Consider the following 25,267-nt stretch of genomic DNA (forward strand, 5'->3'; position numbering starts at 1 on the left):
AGCAACTGGATATGAAAAAGAGACAGGTTCATCCCTACATTTAATCCCCAAACACTCAGACATTCAGTTTAAAAAAATTACTTGTTTACTTTTCAATAATTAACCATTTTGACTCCTGCTAATATCTTTAAGGGGTCCCCAATTAACCAGTTTAGAACAAATGCTGAATTTTTAAATTAGTAATGGGACATAAGTGAAGGAAAATAAGAAGTTTGCACAGAAGTCCTGCAGCAAACATATGTAAAAGTAAACTGAGCTAACTGATTACTAAAAAAATCTAGTGAAATAAAGTATATTTTATAATGATATATGTTTTCTAGTCAAGTTTCTCTCAGGTATTTCAGTTCCTTTTTGAATAGAAAGTGACAATGTTCTACTAAGAGCAAAATTCACAAGGAAACTGCATTTTGAAAGACTCATAAAGGCTACAAAGACTTCAAATAGCACCTCTGCACTAACCTCTTCTTTCCCTTAACCTACCTGCTCTACAGACCTGGAGTAGGACCTAGAAAGGTATGATTGCAACCTTGACTTGAGGAATGGCCTTCACTTCCTACAATTAATAACTAGTTTCACTCCTCTTTCGGAATAATTAAATCAGAAAGCAGATTTAACTAGTGAACCTTTGCTCTAGACAATAGTATCTAAAAAATAGTACTTTAAACTATTGGGAAAGGACTATCATAAAGATAGCAATATCCACGAACACATTACCACACTTATTGTTGCATTCTAACAATATTAATAGACTGAGTTGCTAAAATAAGATTTAAACATCTAAACAAGAACTACTATCAAATGAAGCTGTACTATCACATAATGTAATTAACTTGCAATGAATCATAAGAAATGTACATATTCTCACAATCTCATCTAAATTTATAAATGAAAACATTTAATTCCAAAAATCAAGGGACAAGTCAAAAGATTACAGATTCCCTTCAAACAGTCTGATAAAACAATGTAGTTGGCCAAAAAAGAACAGTATCATTATATCTGAAGAACAGTTAAAAAAAAAATCAAAACCATGGACAAACATAAGCAAGGAAACAATTATGTATTTTTTTCCTGTTAGAAAAAAAAGAAGCATGATGTCCTTGAAAAATAGCAGGCTCATGCTTTGCCCAGCACAAGCAGCAGACAAAACAAAGTCATGCAAGCTTTGAAACAATAAACGTGCAGGTCACTTGCTGGGCAATGTAAAGCAAATTATACCCAAGAGAGGTTTTGGAGGCAGCAAGATGACAATTTATTGACAACTGCATTGTACGCTCTGCCTAATAAATAGCTTTTCAAATTCCAGGCTTCTTTTTAGTAGTAAAATGTATACAGTTTTAATTATTTTGTTATAAATTATATATGAATATATATAAATATTTATCAATTATTAATTATATAGACACTGGGCAACTCATATATACCTTTCTCACAGGCTCTATGAGAATGTAAAAATGCAATTCAAGTTAAGAGAGAATCCCCTCGCCCCAGGACTTTGGATCTGAAGTGCATTTGGGACCTAATTAGTTTTCTCTAACTTGTGAAATACGAAGCTGTAAATGAATGCAGTAAAATGCTTCAGAGAGGTCTGAAGGACCAGTGCACACAGGACTTGTCCCTCTGGACAGAAGAATGCAGCAGAAGAACTCAGTATCACAATCTGAGAACCCAAAGAAATGGCTGCAACAACAATAACATATCCTGGGCGAAAAATGCTTATCTTGGAATCCATACATATTCTTGAGCTTTTATCTGAGGAACTCCTAACCTGAAGTCAGCATTAAAAAAGGTATTAAAAACCCTTTGCATATGGCTGATAGCACCTCATTCATGTTTCCATCCGGCAGCCTCCCTGACCTGTGCCTGCTGCTTGTGGACAACACACTTCCACCAAATGGCAGGTGCTGCTTGGGGAGAAGTTGAAGCTTAAAGACAAAGGGAGTTAAGGCTGTATGAGCTCTTTAGCCACATTAATTCAGACACTTGGCAGGATTAGGAGACACTAGACATGGAAAACACTAACAAACATGTAACTACTATTACACTACTTGTTTGAAACCTCTGAAATTCACTTTCCTGATTGAGTCTCTGATTAGACAATTAAATTTCAGACTACTGCTGAGTTTTTGGACACCCATGTTAACATGTCAACACCCTGAAAAGATGTGCTGCCACCTTTCATGCTATACACAGACTTGAGCATCAACTCATGTTCCTTCCTGCAGAAATGGCAACCCTCTATCCAGCAAAACTGACTCATAATCTATTCTACCAAAAAAAAGAAGTGAAAGAATCAAAAAGTTAGGCCTCTGAGACAATGCAGGAGTGCCATGATACAGAGCTGGCTTTACAAAAGGCATGAGCAAATATGTCCATTTAACAGACTGGTTGGCTGATTTCATCATGCATTTTTTCTGGTTATAAGTGATCAACTCCTGGATAAAAACATGAAATCTGATTGTTTTGCCTTCAGATTGTCCTATTAATCATCATGGTACAGTATTCAGCAGTAAAGAAATGACAACAAAAAAAGGTTCGATGATGAGTCTCTCTTACATTCCTTTCTTTGCAGACAACCAGCAAATGTTCTTTAAATACAAATCCAGTTTGAGGAATCTGATATTTCTGAAATCTTTTTGCCTTGTGACTTCTTGATCTGGAAAGCGCTTAGGAATTCCTAATTACATGTTTCAGTCTGCTTCTATCATGGTTTTTTCATCCATATATGTTAAATGTATGAATGCTGATTTCTTCAAAGCTTTTTGTTGTCTAAAAGTGTAACTTCTGTATGCCTATGCAGCCAGGCACATACAGGGTCACAGCTGGGTGACTGACAGAGAACCAAACATATTCTCTCCATTCATCAGGAGAGCACTTGGCAGGCAAGTTTAAGCACCTGCAATCGCCTGAAGATAGTTGTTCTAGAGACCGACAAAGTAGTCCCTCATAAAGAGAGGCTACATGACCAAAGAGAAATCCATGAAAAACACTTAGCCTTTAAAGGAAAAGTATTTACAAATTTGTATTTGATAAAGAAAACAAAATCGACAACTGAATTTCTGAGATTTTGATGAACTGCTGGGATGAGAGAAACACATCATATTTCAGAGACCAGGAGATATCAACCCTGAGAAGCTTGGAAATCAATGTTGCTCCTTCCAAATTCTTGGAAGACATTTAGAGCAGCCCAGAAAATTTTTAACGAACAAAAATCACTTCTACCTGTTTCAGTGTCTGTGAAACATTCAATAATTTTTTACATAAAGCTGCCATCAATATATAAGGGGGAAGTGAGCAAATAAGTGACAATACCTTTTAGGAGTGTATTTTAAAACAATAAGGGACTTTTCTAATGTTGTAATATAAAAACATTGAGACCAAACCTGTGAAACCCACCCACCTAAATTAACATTTGAGTATCTGCCTTAGGAACTGATTTCCAGCTATGGCCCCACTGATTTCAGTGGGAACTTACTGCTTCTAAAAATGCCAGAACATCTGGTAGACAGCTTATAAAAAGAGAAGAAAACAGTATCTTGATAGACTCAGTAATTGTACTTGCAAGTGAAGGTTTTCAAATTCTGCTCCACAAGCGGATTTTGTAGCCTCTGCCAGCTCTGAGCTGCCCCAACTACATTCCTACTGGTACCAGTACAGCATGTGCAATATCAAGCACAACCATAGCACATGGAGACACCAGCATGGAATACACCAACAGACTATTCTCTGACAAAGACACACTCCAACACACCCAAATTAGAAGAGGAATAAACAAGGGGATAATTTCAAAGCTATAGTAATGACTCTGCTTTGCAGGGCTGGCTTTATACTCCTCCTTAACTCCTGATTATCAATTCTGATAATGATTTGTGGTTAGATGCACAAATGAGAAATTGATTCATTTTTGCTGCCAGGGTCAACTTGTAGTCATAGCAACAGGCATAACAGGATGAAGAATAGAACAGTTCATGAAGAACAGAACAGTTCATAACGGGACCAAGAAATAGGACTGTTTATTAGACCAAGAATGAGAAATACTGTCAACTGAGTTATTTTTTGCCTAAAGAAACTTTCTTAAAAGTTTTGAGGAAACAATATTAAAAAATGTTACAGGAAAGCAAAACCAAGTTTAAAGCCAAGTGCAAAAGGTCCAAACCGTGACAGCATAAAGATTTAAAATTTTAACAAATGTTTAATAGTTATAGTTAATGTGTTCAAATACTGGTAGCAGTAATAAAGAGGGATTTGTAATTCTCTATTTCCTGTCATTCTGGTAGAAGTTGTTTTTAGAGTTGATTTTCCCCAACAGCTACTCCTAAGGAGCTAACAGACTACCACACAGCAGCAAATCTGGGGGAGAAAAGAGATTCAACATACTCTCAGTTTATCTTGCAAATGTTTAACTCATATCTAAAAGATGGCTTAATGCCCAACCATATCTTTAAAAAAAAAAAAAAAAAAAGCATTTGTATTTCTAGGTAGCCTGGTAAAATATGAACATTTACAGGAACTGAGTCACTAAAAAAGCCTTTTTTTCCCATTAACAGTCACAAACATTAAAATAGCTGTATTTTTAGATACTGTGTATGTCTTGATACATTTCTAAAAGGCTGCCTTAAAAAAGATATCCCTCATATTCAAAACACTGCATCAGGAATCTAGCTAATTCCAAATTATAAATATAGACCAGCAGAGCTTGCCTTTCTGTATTAGCAACCATGTACATAAAATACTGTAAACAAATACTTACTGTACCATGGGAAATTGTGAGAAAACCATTTTTAACTGAGCACTTCCTTTTCTGCCACACTTTTCTGATTCTAGTTTAAAGGGGAAAAAAAAGGTGACAGTTTAAAATATATTTTGTATTGAATTGCTTGAGCTCTTAGCACCTAATATTTTTCCCAGCAAACTCCAGCAGTACTTACCCATCGCTTTTCTTGTACAGACTGCCACTCCGTTCAGTGCCATGCTCCTTGTTTCCCTGAGGCTGATGTAAACTGTAAGCTGTACTCTGACGAATCTGAGAATCCTGAAATAATCAACAGCAATTTGTAATGCATTCCACACTTTCAACCAAACTACCCCCCCATTAATGAGTTTCAGAGCTTTTCCTTCCTCCTCTAATCCAACAGGCTAAATGCAGTACGCTTTTCCTCCTCAATGAGAGAGAACAAGATCCATTTCTTTTTTCAGAGGGCACCAAAAACATTTGAGAAGTATCCATTATCAGCACTTGCCAAAATCTTTTTAATTGCTTTTATTTAGATGCACTCTTGGCCTTAATATATAGGGGTTTTAACCCAAAACTTAATTGAGTAGAAGGCTTCCCAACTCACATAAACACTGTAGGGTACAAACATTAAAGATTATTATTACCCGCAATTTATAGTGCACTCTTCCATTGAAAAAAATAATTACGTACATCAATTTGAAGAAGCAATTTTCTTTGTGGAAACAAGTCAAGTTATTGTCCGAAAAGCAGAAGAGACCTCCTGGAAATATAGTTCAGGAGTCATACAAGAAAATTAAAAAGTCCTATCCAAAAAAGAATAAGTTAAAGCAAAATATCGAGAACAAAGTAGAATTCTGAGACAGGAAGAGACAAGGATTAATTGAACCCTTCTCACTGCTCTCAGAACTACCCAGAGGCAGGACTCACTGCTGCAAGAGTCCAACTCCTTAAAAAATAAGAACCTGAAAATGAGGAATCTGATGTGTCACACTATACTAACAGCAGTAACATGACAGAATGGACTTTTAAATGCATACAGTAATGACTATTACTTAAAATTTTCATTTTTTTCTTTTCTACTGTCATTGCTCTATGGACACAATTACTCTCATGCTACATATGGCAGCTAATACAAGTATAGCAAAGAAAAAAGCCACAAAGCAGATCACCAATATGACTACGAACTATTCTACACATGATGGTAGGGACAGAGCTCCCACCTACACCCCTGTTCAGAGCACTTAGGACTCCACACCTCCAAGCTGCAGGATTTCAGACTCATCCTGAATACACTGCTGGAGCTCAGTGGTCCTGAGAACCATGAGCTGAGCTCCACACAGGCTGCAGCACTCCTTGGTGCTCCTTTTCAATACAAGCAACCTGTGCCCGCTCCCTGCCTCTCAGTAAGTGATCCAGAAAGCCATAGCAGGTAGCTACAACATCATCTGAGCCTTTTAAAGGCACTACAGAACTACCACTTAGCTGTCTGTGCCTGACAAAGCATCCCTTCAGATTTAAACCAGTCTGCTTATCATTCCTTTCCAGTTTGTTTAAATAGAATTATTTGGTTTTGCACTCTGGCTGCACAACATAAAGCCAGAACAACATTTTTAAAATATTCCTGTCACTCATTAAAAACCATTGCATGCATACATTTACTGACTTCTGAAGAAAATCTGATCTGACACCAGCTATTGTGCCCTACCAATGCCTTGATCTCTGCCTCCCACTAGTCAGTAAAGGAACTCCATTTCCAAGATTAGAGGTCTTACAGGAAATTAATTTCAGTTCTCCCCATCCTCAATTATGTAAAGATTACGGATGACCTCCAACACCTGCTCATAGCACCATTCCCATTACTTTAGTCTGTGCTGCTACTTTTTGTGCATTATTTTCTGCCTCATTTCAGCTACCTCCCTTCATCTGTTTAGGCTCAGCTGCTGTGTTTGGCCCAACTGGCAAACCAATAACACAAGCTTCCTGCCTTATTTCAGCAGGAGAGGAAGCTGCAGCAGCTGATGTGTATTTCCACACATTCATGACTATGAACAGTATCTAAAAAAATTTAATACTATTTCATGAGAAGAACTTAAAGACAAACATATCGTCCATTTTAAATTCTCAGCTCAGGTCATGTCCAGACCAATATTGTCCAACCTGATTGCCAAATGATGGTTTTCCACAGCTGTCTGACAAGAAGTTCATGATTTTGATCTAGCTCCTAAGAGACGGGATACCACCCCACAAATCACCACTACAATTAACATCCTTCTGGTCAAGTTCAGCATGCCTTTTCCATATGCAGGCTCTCCAAAGGATCTTCCCTTATTTCTGGTTTGCATACTGCACAAAACAGAGATAAAAATCACATATAACAGGGTCAGACCCAATGGCCTCATTGGAGGAGCAGAAACAATGTACATTACATATGGGAGGAAATGGATCTCTGCAGGATAGAGGACACACACCTAGTGCGTAGTATTGTCATTTTAAGTACATATTGAACATAACAAGATCAGAACAGGCTGAAGTACACAAGCCGAAGGAACTGAACTTTGACCACCTTATCAAATTTGAAATGCAGATAGGCATATAAAAAGAGGTGAGTAATTTAAAATTTGCCGCACGTTTTTAGTGAATCACTTCACTGACCATAGAAAGGTTTGAAATTCTTTCTTCCAAAGTCTATAAAGACATACTGACTTCTAAGTCAAGCTGAACAGCAGAGCTAAAAACGAAAGAAATGTGAAAACAGTATTCTCTAAAGATGGTCTGTGACTACTGGTAAGAGATATTCTAAAATCCTGTTTATCAGCCCCACTATGTGAACACAACAGAACTTTTCATACAATGTGCTTTAACCTATACACAACAAATTTTGGCCAGCCATTCCACAGCTCCCATGAAGCAGGATTTTTAGACTGTTTGGATCACTCCTGTGTGTAAAGCTGCCAAAAAAAGCTCTCATAGCTCTCCCAGAGCCTGAACATCTCCGACATTTGCAGGGTCATTGCCAAGAGCATGTTTCAGAGATACATCCCTTATCTATTATAGCCCCACAAAGTCTCCAAAAGATGTATCTATCAGAACGCCTTGCAGGCAGCCTTTCCTATAGCACAATTACCATAATTTTTGTCAAGAACATAAAATTTATCCTATTTTGCAGTGGCCTAAACAGATTATAGGTTCTACCAAAGAAGCAGAAACAAATCTAAACACTACAGTCACAGGAAGTGACCTCACCCAAGGTCATGGGAACAAGAACAGTCAAGGCAATACAACTCTAAGGTTAACTCTGAAACTTGCAGAACTTCTACATTTGAAAAATAAAAGCTTAAAAATTAAAAATTACGAAGGTGTACACAAAATTACATTTCAAAAAGAAGCTTCAATACAAACCAGGTTTGAGGAAGCTGTGTGCAGGAAGAAACTATGCATACAGGCACAATGAAGAAAGGTTCACTAAGAGTGCTTGTGTGTTCAGTTTTTTAAACACAACAGGAACAATATTTGTCAACGTTCTGTCATTTCATACATGAAGTCCATTTTAATTAAAAACACATATATCTTCAAAATCTTGCAAGAACATCAAATCAAGCAACTGGATTTAATTTCCAAAAGAAAGTACAAAGGAAATCACCAATTTGTCTTAAAACAGTTTTCTTTCCAAAGAAAAATCTGATAAATTTTTTGGTAACCTTTTTTTTTTTTTTGTTTGTTTGCTTGGGTTTTTTTTTGGTAATAAAATACACCAAAGAGGAGAAAGAAAGAACCAGTCTTTTCATGCCAATAGACAACAACTCAGAGGAAAAATCCAGTTTCTTGAAATCTGAATGGAAATCATGCCACTATTTTCATTAAAACATAGTAACACTTACTCTCCTAGACTTCAGTCACAAAATGTAAATGCATTTCAGGAAGGAAAAAGAAATCAGTTATAGTAAAGAAAATTACAGTGCAACATGAATAATATTAGTGGGTTGTACAGTAAATTATACAAGAACTCTTTGGCATCCCACTGATTAATTGATATTTTCAAAACCTTTAAAAATAATTATAGTACTTCTCATGCTCTGCAGGTAAGCATCTATATCTAAATCTGCAGAATTAATAAACAATGACTATAGCATAAGGCACTTTTTATACTTGTATTTTAAATGTCACAAATCCAGTAGAAATAATAAATTTTTGTGTGTTATTAATTTTTGAGTCTGTGAAAAGATGTTTACTTGTCACATCTTCCATATACATTTAATATCAGTATCACTGACAAACGTTCCCAGCAACCACGAAAGCCAACTACTTCTGGTATCTCTCTTGAGCACAGACCCAATTAAAAGAGGACACCTGATAACACACCCTAAACAGCAAAGATTCCTTCTTCAAAGTGGGCAATCAATGGCTAACCCAAAGCAGTCGCCATTTCCACAAGGATCCCTAGTCTCTCATTCTACCAAGCTCAAATTTGGAAGTTTTTGGCAAATCAGTGTAAGTCCTGAATGTCAGGCAGACTTCAAGTAAGTGCCTGCTGATCTTATGGGACTTTGTACACACTGGTCATTATCACAAACTTCCGAGGTAACAGAGTGAAGAGTGTTCAAGACTGTTCCAAATGCCTGTCAGCAAGTCACAGAATCATACAGGTTTGGGTTGGGAGGGGCCTTTGAAGATCATCAAGTCCAACCCCCAGCTGCAGGTAAGGACATCTTCCACTAGATTACATTGCTCAACAACTATCGTCTGTCACCAGTAAAAGCTAGAAGTCATCATGGGAAGATCAAAGCAAGACCGGAAAAGATCAAGGAAGTCTGAGCCCCATAGACTAAACTGTTTCATTGTGATCCCTCTGAGAAAGAGAATCTGAAAAGGGGGAGGGGGTTCATTCATCACTTACTCATGGCCCAGCAGCCACACAAAGGAAGCTGGCTGGCATTTATTTATATCAAGAGGAGGCACTAGCAATCTGAAACAAAAGTAGACCTAACATTTAGGATTACATTATACAAAAGATGCTTACTTCCAGATCAGGGTTTGCCAAATGAAACGACTCTATAATTCATTAAATCTAATGGCAATCGTAATTAGAACTCAAAAAATACTTATTGGCTTGCCAAACTGACCCAGGTCTTGCACACTTGAACACTGGCATTTCAAGTGTGTAAGGAGTAGCAAACTTGATTGTCATTTTTGAAGATGATGACAGAAGTGTTTTGGGATTTGAAGTTCAGTTTTACATAATCTTTATACAGTTTGGAATAATATTGTGAGATAAGGTTCTATGAATAGGGTCTTCTTGATACTGCCCAAGTTCTTTCATTCTCAGTTTCAGCAACAGTGCACTATCTGAAGTATTCGACAATACTGGTAACAAAAATAAATTACTTTTCAGTAAGCCTCATATTTTTAGTGGGAATTCATTTTTTTAAAAAAATGCCTTTGTCAGAAATATTCAATATCAGCATCAAAACAAAGATGAATGAACAAAAGGAATTAGATGTCTGATGAAAGTTAAAATAACTCTATTTTGAATATTAACATTACAAGTAATTAAAATAGGTGTTTCAAAAAGTTAAACCACCTTCTATGCTCACCTCTTTCTGATCAACTTGGAGCGCTGATTTTAAAATATCTCTGAGCTGTGTTAATTGTCTTCGTTCTTCATCTTGTGCTTGTTTAATCTCAAATGAAGAAAAACACAGGTTAAAAATAACATTTTTAAAATTTTCAATGCAGGTCTTTCAAATTTGCTGTCTAATTGAGTCATTTTTTGAGAAATGTTCAGTGCGAATGAAAGCAAAGAGAAAAGATAATGTGATCAGTTTCTTTTCCTTTGTATCTTCAGAAAACTTGATAATGATTAGGATATTGCTGGGTTAAGACATTGATATTGCCTCACAATGCTCTTGCTTCCTTGTGTTCCATTTGAAACCACATGTTATTTTCCACTTAATAAACACTTTAGAGCAAAGGCTGTTTTCAATAACATTTTACACAGTGAGGTCCTGAACTGAAACTAAGGCTTCTGAATGCTATATTAAAACAAGATTTTACTCAACAATCTACTCCAAACCTTAAAGGCTGACTATTAAAGCAGGGAGGCAAGTTGAACCAAAATGATCATGCTTCTACTGTAAAAAACTAAATTTACCACACAAATATGAAAGGTTGCTACTCACTGTATAAAGATCTGTCGAGAGCGTCTCAATTGAAGGCTTGAGACTTTCAACTGCTTTTAACCCATCCTGAAAGAAACTTATAAAGAAAAGCAAAAAGCAACCTGTTATGAAACTTTACTTCGTATTTTCTGCTTAGAAAGTTGCCAAAGGAAGATATACATATTATTATGCCATGCCATAAACTTCAAAACAGCAAACTTTTTTAATCCATCTTTGACTGATCCACCTCTTTATTTCCATCATAGCTTATTCTAACACACAAAATCCCCAATGAGACTCAGAACTGCCACAATCCACTGCCACATAAATTTTCCTCATTCTCACCTCAAATACAAGTTCTCATCCCATTTTCTGAAGAAATCTTGCAGAACATGCAAGATTCATTTGCAGAACAGCAAAAGTTCTAGTAGATACAAAATAATTGTGACTTCTTGAAGCCACATAATTTCATGTCTGATTCAATCTTTTTCCTAAAGGAAAACCCCTTTGTTTCCCAAGCATTAATTATGGTCTATATGCAAACTGAATATGCTACATCTTTCTGTAGTACATGTATTTTGTATTGGCAGAATAATGCTATCTATGCCAAATATTCCAGTTCTTAAAAAAAAAAAAAAAGAGATTTAAAAATTAAATTTTAAGTAATCACAATTACATGCATATTTGATTAAATATTGCTGCACTGTTTGCAACATAAAATATTTTCACTCTGGGAAGCAGTCACGAAAGCGACAACACAACACAGCATTTATGTTGCTGAAATTTTATTAAATGGACAGAGCACATTAATGACATACTGCAAGTGGAACTGATTTTAAAAGCAACACAGCTATTTAGGGAAGAAATACATAGATGCAGACTGCTGTTTTAAGATGAAAACTTACTGATTTCAACAGGTTAGCAGTGGCTCTTTCAAGTTTATAGCTGTGACTTCATTGCTACATGACAGATTTGTAAGACTACCACAACAAAAGCACATAATTCTAATGAGAACTACGTGTTTTATTACTGGGTCCTCCTCTAATAAACTAGAAAAAGAGTGACTTTTTCAGTATTCCACTACTTACGCAACTTACTTTTCTTGAGCACAGAATTAATTTAGATCATTGTTAGATACACTCAAAGAAGTCCATCAAAACTAAAGGACCACTAAGTAATAGATCAAACTAAAAGCTCTGTTTCAAGAGTAGTTTATAAACATGGCAAATTATTGTTTGGCATTCCTTTGGAACATACACCTATATTCAATGTGACAAGCTCAACCTGATTACATGTTTCAGAATATAGTAACAAAAGTAATGACTAATATGACAAAAGGAATCTGTCAAAAGACATCAGCAAGTACAGCTGAATCTTTAGATTTATTTTGAAAATTCCAGGAAAGTGTTATGATGATGTCAAAAGTTGAAAACAAAACATTGTTCCAGTTATGTAGATATAAAGAAAAGTAAAACATACTTGCACTGAGCATGAAAATACTTGATCAAGTTCTGAAGCAAGTCCACTCCTTTTTTAATCTTGATTTCATTGACTTTCAGCAGGTACTGTTAAAACAGTAATTCACAAAAGAAATTACTTATTACTGCTACAGGGTTTTTTTTTAACACTTTGTTTTCAGTCATATTTCAACAAGTTTTAACAGTCAAAGATTTACAAAACCTAAAAGAAAATGCAGCAAAAAGTGGCTTTAAGAGTTAAATCACACGAAAGGGATTCTTGTCACTGCTGATTGTTGATATCCTGTGAGGATGTTTCACTATGATTTGTTCAAGTTGTTAGAATATCCTTTGTGGCTTCTAAAAAAAGCCTCTGCTAAAGAAAGCATGGAAGGGTTTGTGTAGTACGTTTAGGAACCCATTCTTACACCTAGCAGCGCATCTAAAACTGTATCTCACTGGTTGTTAAATTCATTGCTAAACAGATGTCATTGAAGAGGAAAGCAGTTCACTAAAAAAAATCTGCCTGTTGATTTTATACTTTTCTTTATCAAATCCTTATACATGGTAATTACAACAAATTACAGTTTAGCAAGAGATTTTTCAAAAAATCTACTGTCAAGTGCAAAAGAACTGTAATTACTGTCCTTTTGCATAAGGCACAATCAAAGTCCATTTTAAGTGGTAGCTTCTCCCCTCAATACCATAGCATAGATAGGTCAGCCATGCAAGCAGAAGTATGATTGATCAAAGTCCTTAACTGTCCATTAAATGACAACAAATTTTAACCCCAACTTAGACCCCCACTCAAAGAAGTGAATCTCTTCTTAATAATCCTCTAATCCATCTGGTTTTCCCCTTCTCACAGTACACCCTAAATGTTTTAAACCAACTAAAGCAGTATCCAGGTGCCACCTTTCATTGTTACAGCTTCTTATGCTGGTTCAGGTGAACAAACGATGAGCCTGAATGCAGACATGCACACTGGATAGTATTAAGTTACAACAATCACCTCTCCAGCTCCTGGTAATTTAAAATGGACCTCTAGGCATCTGGTATTCAGTTCACTCTCATAATTTATAGAGAACTAGTCTGTCCTTATGATAAAACTTCAATATGTCACCCTTCTGACTTACTATCAAAACAAAACCAAAGTCCTCTTTTATGACTATTCAGAGGTAACTGACTTTAAACTTCTTTTCCTCAAAATCAGAAGAAATACAAGATAAACTTGAGCTATTCCACATTTAAGGTAATTTGATCCAATTTCAGAGACTTCACCCTGCATTATCACTACAACTGACTAAAGTGAACTTCCTTTACTGTGACACAGCAAGAGAGAAGCACTTGTTCCTAGTTGTTTCTTAGGAAGGATATAGATGGGCAACTCACTGACAACATCCATATGTTTATTTGTTACTCAAATCCCCTTATCAGTTTCAAACATTTTCAGAATGTGAAGCTTTTATCTTTAGTATGAGTGCATGTAGTTACTAAAAGTGATATTCAGGACAACTGTGGTTATGCTATGCTGGCGTATGAGTCAAATTAGCTATCACGATCACAGGAAAGTCAGTAGAAACACCCATGGTGTATTCCTGGGCTAATGCATACTAAAAAAGAACACAGCAACTTGAGTTCCCAACCACAGAGCCAGACACATCCTTAAACCAAAAATATTCCCATCAGATTTAACATACTGCAAAATCACAGCGATTTTGAAGTAGAAACATTCTTGAAACAAGAATTTCAAGAAACAACTTGAAAGACAACTGGATCCCATCCTTAGCACTTTTTTTCTGTGCCAACCCAGCAGTGTGCTAGGCTAGAACCCCTCGTCATAATAATGCAACAGCTGTCAGCACAGGGAACAATTTAGAGAATGATCAAGGGATTAAAATAACTTACAGTGAAATAGTAGTGTAAAGACTTATTTATTATAATCTCTTCGTGTTTTATGGAGCTTTGCATTAATTTACCTGTTAAGTGAAATTAGCAAATATCTAAATTCCTGGCAAAGTTCGCCTATCAGGATAATAAAAAAACATATTTTCACAAATGGAGTCAACAAATAACTTGCCATTTCCCTTTAATATCACAGCTGCTGTTAAAACAACTACATTTTTCAAAGTTTTCCTAAAACCAGCAGCAAAACAATAATAATTTCACACTGAATCTTACCTCACACATCTGTAACTGGAAGAACCTTCTTTCTTTCTCCATCTCTTCTGCAATTTCAGCTCCACTTATTTCTGTACGAATCATCCCATGCAGCTTAGCATGCTCTTTTTTCTCCTTCTCTATTTTTGTACTATAAGGCAAAAAAAAAAAAAAAAAAAAAAAAAAAAAAAAAAAAATTAGTCAATGAAGTGAGAAATCCACAGCCTCTCAGGAAATCAGATTATTCACAAAGTCTACTGACAGATGTGGAGCCAAACTCCTGTAGCTTTGCATATGACTTACTTCCAGATGACATTTCATTTGAAATTTGACAATGACTAAAGATCAGCAATGACATACAGTAGCTGAAATCTAATTAATCATCTAAGTAATGTTCGGACAGATATTCCAAAAGAAGACAATAAATGAGAAGAACATACTAAGTTCTTGCTCCAAAGAAAGAAAATACAGGAAAAAATGATGAGTTTTAATTGAAAACATAGGGAGATGTTTAATCCCAACAGAGCAAACACTGGTTAACAAAGTTCAATTATATCACCAGATTTATTGAGTCTTGCCTGTCATCAAGTCATCTTCTATATATACAGGGCTTCCTAAGCCAAAATCACAGTTGCTCTCTCTACTTGCTGCTGAGCCAGTTGGCACTGGGAATGCCGGCCAGCTGGCTGTGTTGCAGACTTCAAAGTCTGTTAGACCAGCTGTCCTAATTCCCTAAAAGTTTCCATGAACATTTTCCAAGAGCTCTGAATAAAACAGGTTCTCCTGCAGAATATAAATGAATAACCAATGCCTGGCATATTCCCATAAACTCACTTCTGCATTTATTAAAGCTATTCTCCATATTATTTCTAAATGCAGTAGCATAATTTGACAACACAGTTAGACAAGTCTAATATAGAAAAAAAAAGATATTAAGGAAAGAAAATACACGAGGGTGTTTACTTTTTGAAGACTTTTAGTTTGCCACTCATACTGTTTAGAACCTCAAAATTCTGAAAAGAGCTTCCTGAGGAAATGCTATACTGCTTTTGAACAAGAGGAAGCATTACACAGGAATACAGGAAGGAGATCAGAGGAAAAAGTAACACGCACAACTGTCCTACCTCTTCTTGGGCAGTCAAGTGTCTCTCAGTTCTCTCTCTGAAAAGATGACATGTCTCAAGTACTCTCTTAACCTGATGTTAACATTACCCTAACAGCTTATGGGAAAATGTCTAGAAGGTCTAAGGACTTCCAGTCAACAAAATATTCTGTACTTAAACTTCTCAAGAATGAGGAACTGGAACTGCCTCCTATTACATCTCAAGCAGCAAGGGAAAACAAGAATTAATTCCATTAATCCTACCCCTCAACATGCCCACTGGGAAGCATTTTGAGCAGCAATTCAAAAAGCCCCACTGTGCTCTCAGCACAGGCAGGCACAGCAGAGCCAGCCCCGTGCAGTATTCCAGCAGCCAGCACATCCAGCCAGCACTGTGCTCCTCCTCAGCCCATCACATCCCGCCAGAGGCAGACGTTTGGAAGGAAGCTCCTCTCCTTTGAAATAAATATTCTGCCAACCTCCAGTTGCCTGAATTAAACTCAATTCCAGAATGTTCTATTTTCATGAAAAATAAGTCTGTACTCTTACTCAATTACTCCCAATTACACTATATTGTAGGCACAGAAAATGAGAGTCCAAACACAAGAACCAGACAATCCTGAACAAGAAAGAAAAAGCATTACAAAAAAGATTAACAGAAAATTATAAATATGCAGCTCCTTTCTAGCACACACTCTAGAAGAGTTTACATTATATCATACATGATAGTTCTAAAACAGCCAGACCTCAGAGGAAAGATCCAGGATGTCTCAGTTCTCTCAATTTCCAAATTAACCTAACAGTTCCTGAGGCCAGAGAACTCACTGACATGTGACCAGGTGTGTGAAGGCTAGTAACTACCAATTACTACTGTATATTATTTTCATTGTTTACAGGGAACAATACTCAAGCATAAGATAACAAAACCACCTCCAAAATCTCAGGAGTTTATTAGCATATCAGACGGTATCTCTAAATGCTAGTTAAACCAAAAAAACAGCTAACACTGCCAGAGTCAAACACTATGCACAATATCACAGCATACATTGTATTCCTCCTAAAGGAAGCTAGATTTTGGTGAAAGAATCCTTCCTGCTCTTTTAAGGATAAACATACTCCACAGGCAAAAAAAAACCAGTTAAACCATGATGAAAGTATACTGACCTCTATCAAGCAATTCAGAGAAAGATATCCTTGAAGCCATTTGGTGGAGTTTCAGGCTACCTGTCTTCAAAAACTCAAAAAGGTACTTTACCAAAAAACCCAAATCATGTCTCAGTGACAAGTATCAGAGATACATGATGGTGCATTTCACATTTGCATTTCCTCATTATTTATGTTTTTAATATCTAATTACATCTTCACCTTTGTAATTCAGAATTTATCCTGTTGTTTTGCTACAATAATTTGCTACCTTCTACCTGACTGATACTACAGGACACTTAGTTTTCAGGGAAACAAAGAAACCCCTCATAGCCGTGGTGCGCACAAATCTTTCTAGTGCTAAAGGCTGGCTGAGTGTCCTATCCAAACACAAGGATCAACTCAGCTTCAAGTGTCAGTCTATTGTGACATTAACCAAATCCTTTTGGCAAAGACAGTCCTGTAATGTAACACTGGGATTTCCAAGTGTTGCAGGGTATTCAGGTTTTCCAGGCAGATCAATTAACCCAAATTAATAAGAAAACTGTGAAAACTCTAAAAAATACCCTAGAAGCCATAAGAAAGCAGCAAATGTTTTGTAATGCTGCTGTTCTTGAAGCTCATGCAGCACATATCACATATACAGACTTTGCTGACTAAGATTAAAATGTGAGCACACGTCAGTCCATTTACAACACAGCTGCACATAACTAATATACAGTGAGCTCAGATGTGTGTAACAGACAAGCAAAGCTGAAATACAGGATGAAGAATTACAACAGTAAAGTCAGAGAGATACAAAGTGAACCCATTCAGTTTCCAATATAAGACTATTTTTACAGCTTCAATTTGAAAAGCAACCATCTTTCAATATAAATTATAATTTGCATTTCAAATAAATCAATTTTGTCATACAGATCATGGTATAAATAAACACCAAAGACTTGTATTTATATTCTGCCAGTCAATAAGGGTAAACAATCAGAGCACCCTGTGTACATGCAACAGTAGTGAACTGGCTGGCTGGGAAGCAATTCTTGTCATTCTTCCTCTTCTTCTCCATAGAGCAGGAAGCCAGGCTTAGTCTGGGTACGTACATGAGAAGGTGGAGAGACCAAGAATAGCACCTGGAAGGAACACACCTGAATGGTAGCACTCTGGGAAAAGGAGTGCTTCTGAAAGCTATTTTGTTTGACAAAATAATACTAGACGTTTTCATTTCACATATCCTCTCTTTGTCTAGTCCTCCTTTTCAGTGTGACTCTCTAGGCTCTGGCCCTCCAGCTTTTTGGTGAAAGACTCTCCATTTTATTTCACCCTACTGCCTGTCAATGCTGACAGTAAAGCATGTCTCTCCTATCACTCAAGTCCTCAAAGCAGAAGTCATATTTTCCCTTTGGAAATGCTGGAAAGATTTTCCCTTTCATACATCCTGCTCTGAATGATAAAGGGGAAGAGGGCAGAAGGAGCAAAATGTGCTCAAGTATTTTCATCATTTCATCCATAACAGCTGCAGATTCATTCAAAGATTTTTCCACTTAATTTGTAGGTAATCTCTTTCAAAATAAAAATACTTAATATGAAATCTTAGACTTGAACCAGTATATTGTGGATGTGGTTACATGGACTTCAGTAAAGCCTTTGCCACTGTTTCCCACAGGATTCTCCTGGACAAACTGGCTTCACGTGGCTTGAACAGGTACACTGTTCACTGGGCAAAAAAACTGTCTGGAGAGCCAGGCCCAGAGGACAGTGGTGAACAGAGTTACTCCAGCTGGTGGCTGGTCACTAGTGTTATTCCCCAGGGTCGGTGTTGGGGCCAGTCCTGATTAATATCTCTATGAATCACCTGGAAAAGGGGATCAAGTGCACCCTTAGTAAATCTTCAAATGACACTAAACTGGGGGGGAATGTGGATCTGCTGGAGGGTAGGAAGGCTCTGCTGAGGGATCTGGACAGGTTGGATCAATGGGCAAAGGCCAATGCTATGAAGTTCAATAAGGCCAAGTGCCACGTCCTACACGTGGATCACAACAACCCCAGGTAATGCTACAGGCTGGGCCCAGAGTGGCTGGAAAACTGCCCATCAGAAAACAGCCTGGAGGTCCTGGTCAGGAGCCAGCTGAACACAAGCCAGCACGTGCCCAGGTGGCCAAGATGACCAAGGGCATCCTGGCCTGTATCAGCAACAGTGTGGTTAACAGGACCAAGGCAGTGATTGTTCCCCTGTACTCGCCACTGGTGAGGCTGCACCTCAAGTGCTGTGTCCAGTTCTGGGCCCCTCAAAGACATTGAGGTGCTGGATCAAGTCCAGAGAAGAGCAGCAGAGCTGGTGAAGGGTCTGGAGCACAAGTCTGATGGGAAGTGGCTGAGGGAGTTGGGATTCTTTAGGTTGTTCAAAAGGAAGCTCAGGGGGACCTTATCACTCTCTACAACTACCCGAAAGGAGGTTTTAGCAGTGGAATTTCAGTTTCCTCTCTCAGGTAACAAGCAATAGGACAAAAAGAAACTGCCTCAAGTTGTACCAGGGGAAGTTTAGATTGGATATTAGAAAAAAATTTCTTCTGGAAAGGGTTGTCAAGCATTGGAACAGGCTGCCCAGGGGAGTGCTTGAGTCACCATATATGCATGTATTTAGATGTGTAGATGTAACACTTACAAACATGCTGTAGATGTGGACTTGGCAGCACTAGACTTATGGCTGAACTTGACCTTAAAGGTATTTTCAAACTTAAATGATTGTATTATTCTATTCTGTGACTCTATATTTAAGCTACCTTGTTTAGCACTTCCATTCTATGTCACTATTTTCAAGCTATGACCTTCACTTTGTCTTATGTACTTGCTTTAAAAGGAACACAGCAGAAATATCTAAGAGCTATGAATATCAATGATCTACTGAGTCAAGTTAGAGCTCTGAAGAAATAAATTGAGAAAAGCTTACAGAATTTTCAGATAAAATTTTTTTATATTGTTTAAAACATGAGTTTACCAAACTAGAAATATGATCACTTAAACAAATAGCTGAACAGATGACAGCAGGTATCTTAACAGATGACTGTATTTGACTTTGTTCATTTTTCCATTGACTTCAAATGGTTCAGAAACAAATCAACAGTAGTTATTTCTAGATATGAGCACTTGCGTTTCTTCACAGAAGAAATGTATTGCTAATGCCTGGATCTTAAAATGCCATAAGGACATTCAAACAACTTGTTCTCTTCACTCAGTTGTTCACAAGAGACCTCATGCCCAGTTTTTAAAAGGAGAATGGCAAAGGAGGAGACGCAGCCAGCCTTCCCAGGAATAGCTCATTAGTTTTCATTTAACCTTTATGTTTCGTAGCATTAGCATAACACTTATTAAAGACAACTTCTGAAGATAATAGGCATTTACAGGGCCCAAAATAAGACAACTCTATTTTCTAAAACTAACATTTCTTTATTTTCAGGAAAATCAGGTTTATGTCTGGAATACAGACATATTCAGCTAAAAAAAGAGTGTAAATAATACTCTTCAGTAGGTTTATGCTTCTATTTCCTATGCAAAATTGATACAAAGTCTTTACCTCAGAATCTACCACAACAGGACTGATTAAACTGAGGCATGTGGGTGCAATCTGGCTCAGTGCCCTGCTGAATCCGATCTGTCTGCTGGGAGAATGAGCAGTCTTTATGATGCGTACTCCTTCCCCATATGGTCCCCCGGCACGCCAGCCATTAGTGTTTAAGTACACGGGGGAAAGCAACTGCCCTGTAACAAAACGAGCCCATTCTGAAACAGCTCTCCCAAAGGACACAGACCAGTCCCGCTGTGCTGCTGGAGTGGCCGGCAGCATCTCCCAGCTCTTATGTAGGAAACTCCAACTGTAACTGAGGTCCCAAAAGAAGTGCGCTGCTTTACAGCTTTAAAAACATTTAAAAATCTTTACGGCTCCAACTGAGTCATGTTAACGATTGATGGTGAGAAAAGATAAATTATTCATGAATGGCACCTCAGGATAGTCCCAATTTTTGACTGAGACAGGTTTGCAAGAAACTATTGGTTACTTGTTCCTCATACTACCTTATTCAAGAGCAGCCCCAGAGTAAAAATAAACAGCTATGCAGCTTCCCAGAGTTATTTCAATGAAGGTGAGTCTGAAAAAAACACTCTGACAATTTAGGTGGCTATGTCTGGCGGTTAGCTAGCCTGCGGTACAAAAAACAAAGAGAACCCTCGGGAAAGACAGTCCCTAGCACCAGAGACTTCTGTCAGGTTAGGGCGAGAAGAGAAGCCTCCCCCAGCACGCTTTGCCCTGTTATGGTAATCTACCCCAGTTCTGCATTCCTGGTTGGTTGCTGTTTGCCCTGCCCCCTTGCTGCCTTGCATGTTCCGTGTCTTAGAGAGTTCTCCTCTCCAGGTTCCCCCCATTGGCCTTTGCCCCTCGCCACTCCCCCAGAGCCTCTCCATTGGCTCCCATTCTCTAGTCCCGCCTGTGTACCGCCCCCGTGCCGTCAGATCATTGGTCCCTGATGCTCGCCCCGCTCCCATACTTAAACCTGAACCCTCCACTGTCTCGTCTTCGCGTGTTGACTCCTTCGTGGTGCGGATGCGGAACTCTATGCGGAGATCCTTCCTGCCTCTTTGCTATCGACCCATATTACTGAAGCTATCCCTGCATTTGTGCATGCACGTGTGTTTGAGTGTGTGGCTGATCCTGCCGAGCGGCTGTGCTAACGAGACACTCTTGGAAGAGCGCAGCACCTGGCGCTCCGGCACAGAAGCCGCGGAGCCCCGGTTAGCAATAGCTATGGGGCAAAGAACCTGCATAGTAATCAACAATGATGGAAGGTGATCCATGAGCATCAGAATGGATCTTAACATCTCTCTCCCAAACAAGAACTAGAGATGTAGTAATTTTTAAACACAATTACATACAGAGGTTGAAGCAGCAGCTCAAAAATTGTTATGCAAATAAAGCAAAACAAATGCCATTTTAAAATTAACTTTATTTCTTTTCATATAGGTCGCACGTGGGTCTATTTGCACCCAAGAGGTCATCACAAAGGTGAAAGTAAGAGAGATGAGACAGGTGACAAATAAGCTTAAGTTTTCCCTTATAAAGACAGCAATCAATATGAAAACTGTCAATTCCCCACAGACTACAAAAATACCACTTCGTTATCTGGCATGTAGCTTCACACGTGTGTACTTGTGACTAGGAAACGCATATGAACTATATGATGTTAAGCATATGATACAGAGGCATGTGCAGAAGAAGGGCAGCCTAGCAGCCTTGAATAGTTTGTTAATCCAAAGGGAAAAGTAAAAGAAAGAAAGAAAAAAAAAATAACCAAACCAGGAAGAATTTTAAAAATAGTTATTCACCTATTTGAAGAAATGTCATGGAAAAGACAGCTCACTAAGCACACACCTAAAATTGGTTTGGGGTACAATCCAAACAAGTGGTTATCTAAAGTAACAGATTGAAGAAGGCTGAGCAAACCTCTGGCTATCAGCACCCACATCCACCATTCTACTCTGGCAATACAAGCTGTAGGGGAGACTGGTGTTACCTGTACTGGTTCCTTTGTCCTTTTTATTAAAGCAGAGAGCATGAAGATACCACAACAAAACCCCCAAAATTTGCAATTAAGAGTTCTTGAGGTGAGTCTGCATCCACCCACTGCAACAGATGACCAAAACACACAGCTGTAAGGAAGTTTAGATCCATTTGGGACAGCCACAGAATGAAAGAGTCATTTTCTTAAGAAACCTCAGCAGCATGTATAATAGCAACCCAGAGAAACCTCTTTTTCAGAGAAACTAAACTGTTTTCTTATATTCAAAAATTAGTATGAGAAAAAAAGCTGGCCTGAACAGATTCAGGCTCAAATTAATATTCTCATCCTAAATTGAAAATCACATCATTAAACTTCCCATCTCTGGTTTTTAAAGACAAATGCTCCATAACGACAGCTCATAACATCTCAATTTTTGTGGGAACTGATCTTATGCACAAGAGGTCTGACAAATCCGACCATCCTACTCCAGGGGCAGAGGTCTCAGGGAAGCTCCAAGACTGAATTTAACTTAACCATGGAAAACTGGTCTGCTCCTTGGTATAAGGAACACAGTTTGCACTGAAAAACAATATTCCCTGACTGCCAACCTTAAGCCATGAAAAGTAATTTCTGCTGTTGTAGAACAGCCTACAAAAAAGGCAGAAAAGACCAGCCCACTGTTTTAAAGAATTTTCTTGTACACAGAATTCCCAGACTCCTTATCCTGAGCCTCAATCAGATGATCCTTTTGTCTTGATCAAAGTCAAAGAGTCCAACAGGCTGGACTAAGAGCTTAAAACTCCGAAATACAGATGTGGAGATTTCATCTAACCACTTATAAAAATAGAGCGCTCAGTAATTGTACCAGCCCACCACATAGAAATACCAAAAAAAATGGTTCATGGATCTGAAAGAATTTCCTGATGAGTATGTGCTACCTGTGACTATGGCATGTTGAATAACCTGACACATAAGTGGCTTAGAATGAGCATTGTCAAGGAGGTCTGCTTCATTTGTTAAAAAATCTTGCAGAAAGTGTGGAAAAAGAAACCCATTTCAGATCAAAACTCAAATGTCTTACTTGAAAGCAAAGTCATAAAACAGGCTTTCAAAAGGATTGCCAGTTAAAAGAAAAAAATCTCATTATATAGTACAAGCAGCAATGAATTCCATCCCAGAGACAGAAAACACATCGTCAGCATCACATCTTCAGGTCCTGAATGACCCAGCACACAGAGCAACATTTCCAATATGTCCATAACCTCAAATAAAAATCCCCAGATATAGAGATACATTTTCTAAGGAGATTTTTTACTTCTCAAGTACTTAATTAAATTAAATAACAACTGAAAATGTTTCTGAAATATCTGACTCTGAAACATCAGCTCTGAGCAAACCAATGATCAAGTACAAATCTTTACATCACTTCAACACACTCATCCTAGTGAACATTAGATCAGAAATCCTAAAAGCACTCCAGATCTTAGTTCAGTAGTAACATACAAATGCTCTTGGTGGATGTCCCAGCAGTGCACAAATTTATTTTAAATTCTGCACATAAACTTCGTGGGATGTCAGTATGAATAGTCACACACAGGTAAACAAGCTTTCAGATCCAGCAATCAAGCACTGGTAGACAACAGCAGACTAAATTATAGGACTACTCTTTAAGGTCTGTCCTCAGAGATCAACTGCTGCCATAGGCAATGATTAGAAATCTTAATTACTTCAACAGTCAATAACTGGTATGGCACCAAATGAGACTGCTCACTGGTGTCAGGAACATAAACACTGGAACCATCACAATATCCCATGGATTTAGAGTGTCAGACCAGAGGTTTACCTCGGTAATTCAGAATGTCTTTTTATGAAAATCCAGCTATAGCTAGGCAGTTTCAAAAACCAAAAGCGACACAGATCCTCCTCAAAATTTGATGCTGGAAAGCAGTATTCCTCATTATTACTCCCAAAAAGAATAATGAAATTTAGCTAACTTGTTGCTTTTGCGAGTAAACCAGCTACAGGAATAATTTCTGAAGACTTCAGACAGACTAACTCAGTAGGCACCAGAGAATCATTATAATTTTGTGCAGTTGAAAAAAATATACAAATGGTGCTAGATTTTCAGCCAGTCTAGTTGGCTGTGGATCTGCAAGTTATTTATGTTAAATAGTGTCATCATACGTGATTCTTCTGGACCTGTATCATCAGAAATGGTCTGATACAAGGCAGCTTTATTTCAGAGGAACAAAGATACACGTGACACAAAGCTGACAGTCATAATCCAGATAATACTGTAATGTGAAATAAAACTCACTACAACATTCTACTTCAGAGACCGTCAGCTGTGCTGATACAGCTGACCAGGCCAACCCTGGAAACAACTGTCCCAGATGTAGGGCACTGAACCATTTAAGATTTGCAAGGAACCGGAATCAATTGTGTTTGATATTAGGTGTTGAGCTTTGTTGACTCATGCAATTTATTTAGCTGGATATAAAACTCCGATTTTTATAAACTTATTTTACAGCTGCTTATATAGTGTATCTGGTAACTTCAAACAAGTGGCATTTGCTAAGCTGGGTTAGATCCACAAGATAAGACACAATTTACAAGCCTCAGATAGGTGTACATCCACTTCTAGTACATGCACCTGCTGAGAGCATCCAATCTTGGCATAAAATAATAACCTCTACAGATTTCAATTCCATTTCTCTCTTAAATAAAAGTTTAAAAGATACATACACTTTTGTTTCATAGTCCTTCCAAGCTTTATCAAAGGGTTTTTTCAGGTCCTGTCAAGAAAAGAGAAAAAATTACAGCCAGATATTTACATGAAAAATACTGTGGCTCTAACAATGAAGACACACCTTGGCCACTTGCAGTGCCTGCAACAATAAGGGACTTCACTCTTTCTTAACAGCTCACCTAAGGGCTGTGCAAAAGCAATCTTGCACATAGGAAAAACAATC

General features: G+C 37.7%; 1 protein-coding gene across 5 annotated transcripts in view; it reads right to left on the reverse strand.

The window, feature by feature from the left end:
• The window catches only part of ASAP2 (ArfGAP with SH3 domain, ankyrin repeat and PH domain 2), a 94,501-nt gene that overhangs the window by 29,268 nt on the left and 39,966 nt on the right, over positions 1–25,267 (reverse strand). For 3 of the 5 annotated variants that reach the window (XM_032104309.1, XM_032104314.1, XM_032104310.1), the window contains exons 5-12: positions 25,041–25,090; positions 14,526–14,655; positions 12,367–12,452; positions 10,909–10,984; positions 10,324–10,410; positions 8,611–8,619; positions 4,926–5,029; positions 4,748–4,817 (exon numbers count right to left, since the gene is read on the reverse strand). In XM_032104309.1, coding sequence (XP_031960200.1) covers positions 4,748–4,817; positions 4,926–5,029; positions 8,611–8,619; positions 10,324–10,410; positions 10,909–10,984; positions 12,367–12,452; positions 14,526–14,655; positions 25,041–25,090 — 612 coding nt within the window. The remainder of the gene's footprint in view (positions 1–4,747; positions 4,818–4,925; positions 5,030–8,610; positions 8,620–10,323; positions 10,411–10,908; positions 10,985–12,366; positions 12,453–14,525; positions 14,656–25,040; positions 25,091–25,267) is intronic. The other 2 variants (XM_032104315.1, XM_032104311.1) reach the window with 1 other exon arrangement.

Source organism: Corvus moneduloides, chromosome 3 (genome assembly GCF_009650955.1).
Source record: "Corvus moneduloides isolate bCorMon1 chromosome 3, bCorMon1.pri, whole genome shotgun sequence".
Taxonomy (NCBI): domain Eukaryota; kingdom Metazoa; phylum Chordata; class Aves; order Passeriformes; family Corvidae; genus Corvus; species Corvus moneduloides.